The sequence below is a fragment of the Lactuca serriola genome, chromosome 6 (genome assembly GCF_051521515.1).
Source record: "Lactuca serriola cultivar US96UC23 chromosome 6, Lser_US96UC23_V15, whole genome shotgun sequence".
In the NCBI taxonomy this organism is placed as follows: domain Eukaryota; kingdom Viridiplantae; phylum Streptophyta; class Magnoliopsida; order Asterales; family Asteraceae; genus Lactuca; species Lactuca serriola.
In genome coordinates, this window is record NC_136413.1 from 162,152,143 (window position 1) to 162,159,474 (window position 7,332).

General features: G+C 32.9%; 1 protein-coding gene across 1 annotated transcript; it reads left to right on the forward strand.

The window, feature by feature from the left end:
- The first annotated feature begins 522 nt into the window (after positions 1-522).
- On the forward strand, positions 523-1,622 carry LOC145058936 (uncharacterized). Its single transcript, XM_079006817.1, has 3 exons — positions 523-577; positions 734-1,033; positions 1,221-1,622. The coding sequence occupies exons 1-3, from the start codon at positions 563-565 to the stop codon at positions 1,461-1,463; spliced, it is 558 nt and encodes a 185-aa protein (XP_078862943.1). The 5' UTR covers positions 523-562; the 3' UTR covers positions 1,464-1,622.
- Positions 1,623-7,332: the final 5,710 nt, after the last annotated feature.

Below are 7,332 nucleotides of genomic sequence, written 5' to 3' on the forward strand. Positions count from 1 at the left end.
ATCATTTCAAGGAACTATTCAAAACGATTCCACATAAGAGAGATAATCCTAGTAAAAAAACAAAAATACAATATTTAACGTGGTTAAGAAAGATAACTTTTATTAATACTACCAAAATAGAATACTTAGCTTGAGTTGCACGAATTCATATAATTTAGTTATAAGAGCACAACGATCTAAAACTAGTTAATAAGGTCAAAACATCAATTGTTGTGTATAAAGAAAAATTGTTGTGTACGACATCATACCCAAAAACTGTGGCAAATCTACCATGTGCTATAAGTAAAGAATGAACATCATTTTTTCCCTCAATAATAAAACGCATTTTCATCTAATTAAATTTGAAAATATATGCATGGCCAATTGTGTATAAATCTCTCATTTTATACACGTGATCAATACCCACAAATACTAAATATTTAAAATACATAAATTATAAAATTAATTTAAATTATTTATGAAGAAAACTTTGTTCCTCCTCTCTATGTATATGTGAAACATAGCTTATATCAACACTTTCTATGTTCTTCTATCTTGATTGTTTCTCTTCATTGCTACAAAAATGCCAACCAAAATGGTAACCATCTCTCTCTCTCTCTCTCTCTCTCTCTCTCTCTCTCTCTCTCTCTATATATATATATATATATATATATATATATATATATATATATATATATATATATATATATATTGATGTGGAATTTAATTGTGTGATGACAAATGGTGGTTGTAGATGCCATGTTGCAAAGAAAAGGCTGTTTTGGTGGCTGTTTACGAGGAGAAGCCGAGAAAAAGAAGGTTAAAAACAAGCAAGAACAAGGACACTAAACAAGAACATCATCATCACCATCACCACCACCACCATCTCCATATCCACCAGTCAAAGAACAGTGAAGGAAACAACAGAAAAGCCGAGCTTCTTAGCTACTCTCAACATCTACGAGAGTCTTCAAAATCAAGATCATCCACCTCCCCCCACCATCATAAACCGCTAGTAGATTCTACCACTGACAGCAAACAAACTATGCCTCCGGTAATTCCTGTCCCATCTTATATGTTTCCTGATTACGTCTAATTTAGTATGATTGAATACATGGATTCCTATTTGAACATATACGAAATTGTATTATAGTAATAGTGTATATATATATAATTAGCAATAGTATGAGATTGGAACATGAAACTTTATTGATCGGTGTTAATAATATGGAATTTGATAGGTACTTCCTGTACAACATAAGCAAAAGCAAAAGAGGAAATCGAGTTGCGTGGGTTTGGACAACCTACTCAAGTGTTTCGCCATATCACATGCTAAGAGAAGGGTAAAGAATAATAAGAAGAAAAGTAGTAAATCTTCGACAAAGAAGGCGAATGAAATAATGAAAACTTTTAGTAAAAGGACTCAGAAAGGAGGAAGTCGATTTCTCTCGAAAGTGATGACAACCATACAAAAATATAGGTGAAACTATCAATTTTACAATCTTAATGATCACTTCCTTGATCGGTACGGATCGGATTTCGTTATTATTAGTTGTGATAGTTAGTAACAATATATCAAATTACTTATCTTATTAATTTGCATATACTTTTTATGTTGTAAGACTTGATCATATACATAAACCTCACTTGATCACAGCTTATTTACACACAGATAGAAGAATAGATAGTATACTAATTAACTAAACCACATTTAAGACAATAACCAAGACAAGTTGGTGCTAACCCTGTAACCCACTTGGCTAACCATGTCAAAGACCATCTCCAACCATCTCTATTTTTTCCTTATAAATTGAGTAAAAAATGGGGTAAATAGATTTTTATCTCTGACCCTACTCTATTTTCTATCTTATTTTTTACCCCAAAAAATATATTCCTAGAATATTTTATTTTTATAACTTATATATATATATATATATATATATATATATATATATATATATATATATATATATATATATATATATATATAATTAGTAGATAAAAATAAATAGAAAAATATAAAATAAAAATGAGACACTAAAATTGGCAACCAAAATTTCAAGTCTATTTTTGGAGATATGAATAATATTCTCACAAATATGGGGGAATACTATTCATATCTCCAAAAATGGAGATGAAAATAGGATATGGTTGAGGAGAATAGGGGAAGAAATAAGGGGAAAAAATGGAGTTTGGAGGTAGGTTGAAGATGCCCTAACAATATGTTTCTAATAAGGAGATTCTAGGTTCAATCTCAGACATATACTAGCTCGTAATTCTAAAGAAAAAATGACAATAAACTTAGGTTCTAAATGACTTGATGCGTGAAATGATGGAAAAAACAAGCCTCAAGCTCTATGTGTCATGACCTGTCAAAGCGTTTTTCAAGATGTGATTTGAAACAACAATTTTAAATACATAAAAAAGAGCAATCACATAATTGTTGATTTATATCAAACATATCAACGACTAATATAAAAAACTTAACAAAAACTCAATGGTTTAATGTTGGATCATACAAAAAAAAATTGTTCCTTGAAAATAAAAACTTACTCCATAACACACAAATGAGCGTCTAGCCAAGCCTCTTTTTGGATGCTACGCCTAACACTCATGTTTTCGAGATGGCCTACCTGATTGCAATAAACTACTTTCATATCTTGAAACGATCCTCATATTCACTTTTGTTCATGATATCCTGTAAAAGCCTCATAGATTTGAAGCACTAATAATAACCTTACTTACGACACATGCTACAAAAATAAAAATAAGAAGGAATAATTTCTGAGATACATACAATCTCAATACATATATACATAGAACATTTTAAATATTGTCATAACATAATTCCTTTCGTAGATGTGTGCAATGTAATCTAATGCATTTACTGTTGAAAAAAATAGATTTTACCATTTTTCAAAAATGTTCTTCCCCAGTTTTGAACATGATTTTCAAACCATAATGAACAAATAGTTAGATGATTGTGTTCTATACCTTTGTTGTGGTATACCACAGTATCACACATCCAATGACGGAATTAAAAAGAATAGGATCGGTGTCGCGCCGACGCGCCCCTTTTCTAATCCCAATATGTTTTAGTTCACATAAATGGTAAAGCCCAATAACCACCATATGCTTCTCATTGGCCGATTGCATTTAAATCCCACGTCCCTCCTTGTCACTTATCTCTTTTAATTGGGATAACATGATAAAAAGCTTTAAGTTTGGTAGAAAAAGTCGGTTTTACCTTTTGACAGATTTTTGGTTCGTTTATACCGCAAACTTGTCATTTTTTTTGTCGCTTTTGTCTTTTTACCTGCAATAGCAGGTTTCCAGGTTACCATGAATTATTTTTTGCGAAAAAACCTTTAAGTTTACAAATATTTTGCCTTTATTTATTTGACGTATTTAATAGTAGGGATGTAAACGAGCTGAGCTACTCAGGATCAGATCGTTAAAAGCTCAAAACGAGCCAAACCTTAATGAGCTCGAGCCTAGTATAAAGCTCATTTAACAAATGAGCTTGATCTCAAGCCTACACTTACAAGCTCGTTTAAGCTCGCGAGGTTAAACGAGCTTTTGTATAATATACTTTTATTTTATATATTATCATTTATTACTTATATATTATTAAAATTTGGAAAAATAACGTGTCGATTTGGATCTTAGACGAGTTTTACGGACAAACGAGCATTAACGAGCCGATCCCAAGTTTCATATATGTTTCACGAGCTCGAGCCCAAGCTCGGGCCTCCAGACTCATAACAAGCTCGATCTTCAGTAACTTTAAACAAGTCTGGCTCGATTAGTGTGAAGCTCAGTTCGACTTGGCTTATTTACATCCCTATTTAATAGCCACAGTCACAAAAATATATCCTCCCTAATAAATGAAAATAATTTTGCCACATGTCACTCTCTTATTAACTTGGACACATGTTATTTTTTGATATTTTTGAATAAATGTATTTTCCATTTGTCATTTTCTTATTTTTTTTTTAATTAACACATCACATTTACACCTTAATTAATAATTGCTTTAATTGAAAATGACCAATAAATTACAGTACTACAACTCATATAGTATTTAATATGTTCCTTTTTAAATTCAAATTTTAAATTTTAAATTTCAAATTTAAATAAATTTTTATTTAAACCTTTATATTTAGTTTTTGTTTTATTCAGTTTTTGCTTTATTCAACCCGTATATCATACGGGTCTCACTACTAGTGTATAATGTATTAATTAATTACGTGATGCGTTGCTCACTAATTTTAAATCCCAGAAATCAGTTATATATGTATAATATCCAGTTTCCTAAATAAATAGATATTTCGATAATTTATGTTTGTTTGAAATATGTAAATAAACTTATTTTCCGGCTCATAAAACTATCACGTTGCAGACACCACATTTATCATAATACTCCATATTGGATTCTTTAGGTTACTTTAAGTTTTAGCATTTCAAGTTAAATTTATTTTTTATTTACTATTTAAACCGAACGCATGTAACGATATTTGTTATTCGACTTTATCATTACTTATTACACTATGCCCTTTTAATTGAATTGGAATGTAGTTCACTTTTTATATCTTTTATTTGTAACTTGTAATAATCAGTCACTTTTAATATAAAAAATATATTTTGAAATTTCACAATCGAGATTGTGATTTTGAAATCATGACTCATATTATATTTAGTATTGCTCTTTTAAGCTTTTTTTGGGAAATTTTAAAAAAGTCTCAAACTTTTGTGAAAAGTTACATTTTTGTTCTAACATTTTTTTAACAAAAAAACTCAGGAAACCGGATAAATTGAACATTTTGGCCCTATTTTACCGACGAGCTTCATTTAGCCGGTTAAAATTGCTTATGTGGCAAGGAGTTGCTAAGGTGGTTGATGAGTCATTTAATGTCCTTGTATTAAAGTCTGAATATAGTGGGAAACTTCATTTGTGCCCTATCAGACAACGATTGAAGCAGGAGCAATGGAGGACCAAGACAAATGTCTTCTTCGTCTTCTTCATCTTCAATGAATCGTCTCAGAAAGAGGTGCTATTGTTGTGATCATGTAGGAAGATGGACTTCATGGACTCCATTAAACCCAGGAAGAAGGTTTATAGGATGCCCAAATTACCAGAATGGACTAAAAGATTGCAAGTACTTTTGTTGGGTGGATCCTCTTCTACTAAACCAGTGGTATGTAGACCTGTTATTAGTATTACACAACAATGTCAATTTGGAGCACCATCGAATATTTGGGGAGTTTGGGCAAGAACAACCAGTTGGGAACTTTTTTGGAGACGTTGTGGAATAACCAATGACACAACAACCAGTTGCACAACAAGTAGTGGAAGAAGGAAGATGGAAATCATTGCTTTATGTCTCTGTGGTTTCTTTTGTGTTTTTGTTGCTTATGTTGACAGATTGGTATGATAGAAAGTTGTTTTAATGTATTTTGGTTGTGTTTGGTTTGGTTATGACTAAGGGTTGTTAGGTTACATAATGGAGTCAATCATGCATGACCGGAATCATGCATGATCGAAATCATGCATGACTGGAATCATGCATGACCGGAATCATGCTTGACCGGAATCATGCTTGACCGGAATCCTGCATGACTGGAATCATGCATAACTAGGATCCATATAAGCAAACATTATAAGCACAAGTAATGTATGGATGACTGTAATCTATAAAACAAGGAATCAATATAACCAAACATAAACATTGTTAATTATAGAACATGTAGTAATATTAACCAAAACCAAACAAGTTTTATGGCTAGTTGTGTAAATGCCCAAAAACATGATCAATGGGCCCACAGCCTATAGGTTATATGGATGTAAACAAGAGGGGCTATCAACAGTAGAGGCTTATCAACAAAAAGGGATATCAACATTTGCCCAAACCCAAAAGTTTTATACATGTTCTTAACAAAAGTAGGGATTAGAAACACCCTAATCTAGACTAAGGGGGTTGGATGAACTCATCCCCTTTCTATTCTTGATAGCTACCACCTTTTGCAACCTGATCTCTGTTATCCTTTCTGAAGGCTTCCTCCTTCAGACTTGATTCACTTTGCTCCTCTTTGCAGGCCTCTTTCTGACTTGATTCAATTGTTGTGTGATAGGTATTTCTCTCTCACTTTCCATCCTTTCCTCATCTCTAAGTGCTTGAGTTGTAGGGAGTTCTTCAACTGTTATTTGGCAAGCAATTCCAACATCCTGTAACAAGCATAACAAAAAGGCCACTTAGCAAGATTTAACATCACAAAATGAATAATGAGAAAGCATACTTGTGACATAGCAACATCCACATCTTCAATTATTTGTACTTTTGCTTCACTCAATCCAAGACCTTCAATTTGTTTTTATTCTGGTTCACTCAATCCAAGACCTTGAATTTGATGTAATTTTGCTTCACTGAGTCCAAGACAGTCCATGATCTCTTCTGTAATGTAAAAAGATTTCCTTAGGTTGTCAATTATTATGCTTATATGATTGTGAAAATTTAGACTTGCATCATTTTCACTCTCAACATTTGGAATGGCAACATGTTCAGTGTAACGATCGTTTCCGAGGTATAAAAGTTATTTAATTCTTCAGTTTAGTTTGGGTCATAACTGAATTAATATTATGAGTGGACCTTTATTTTGGGCCGAAGAGTAAGCAGCCCATAAGCCGTACGCGGGGCGTAACCCCCCCCCCCCCCTTGTACTCTGAGCATACTGCTTAAATGAAACGCGGGGAGGCTGAGCGTACGCTACCAGGTGGCAAACCCTAATTTTAAGGGTTGAGGCGTATTTAAACCCCATTATAGCCTCCCATTTGGACTCCTCACTTATCATTCACTCCAGAGAAACCCTAGTTCGTCCCCTTTGCTCATTGTTTGTGTGTGTTTGATCTTTAAGCTTATTTTAGTGAAGAGGAGAAGAAGAGAAGTGAAAGAAGAAGAACTTGAGCACCTTGAGCTCATAGATCTGGGATCATTCTTTCTTTTGGCATTCAAAAAAAGGTATAAAGCTTCCAACTTTCCTCTTGTGAGTTTAGATCTAGGAGTTTTTGGAAGTTTGGACCTTTTAGGTCCAAAGGAAGGACCTTTATCTTGCAACTTCGTTTTTAGAGCTTGGATTGCTATCCTTGAAGCTCAAGTGTCCCCATAGTAGTAAAGTTTCGATCTTTATGGCTTATATGGAACCATGCATGAGATCTAGTTGGTTTTATGGAAGTAGAATGTTATTTGTGGAAGTTTGAGCCTTTAGGAGACTTGTAAGCCATCAAGTAAGCAACTTTATGGCTTAAGTCATGGAATAAGCTTAGGATTTGGATTTGTAGCTTCTGGATCGAACTAT

Excerpts from the sequence above, each read along its gene's own strand:
- LOC145058936 (XM_079006817.1), top strand. Across the intron at positions 1,034-1,220 it reads GCAAACAAACTATGCCTCCG|GTACTTCCTGTACAACATAA; the intron begins GTAATTCCTGTC and ends GGAATTTGATAG.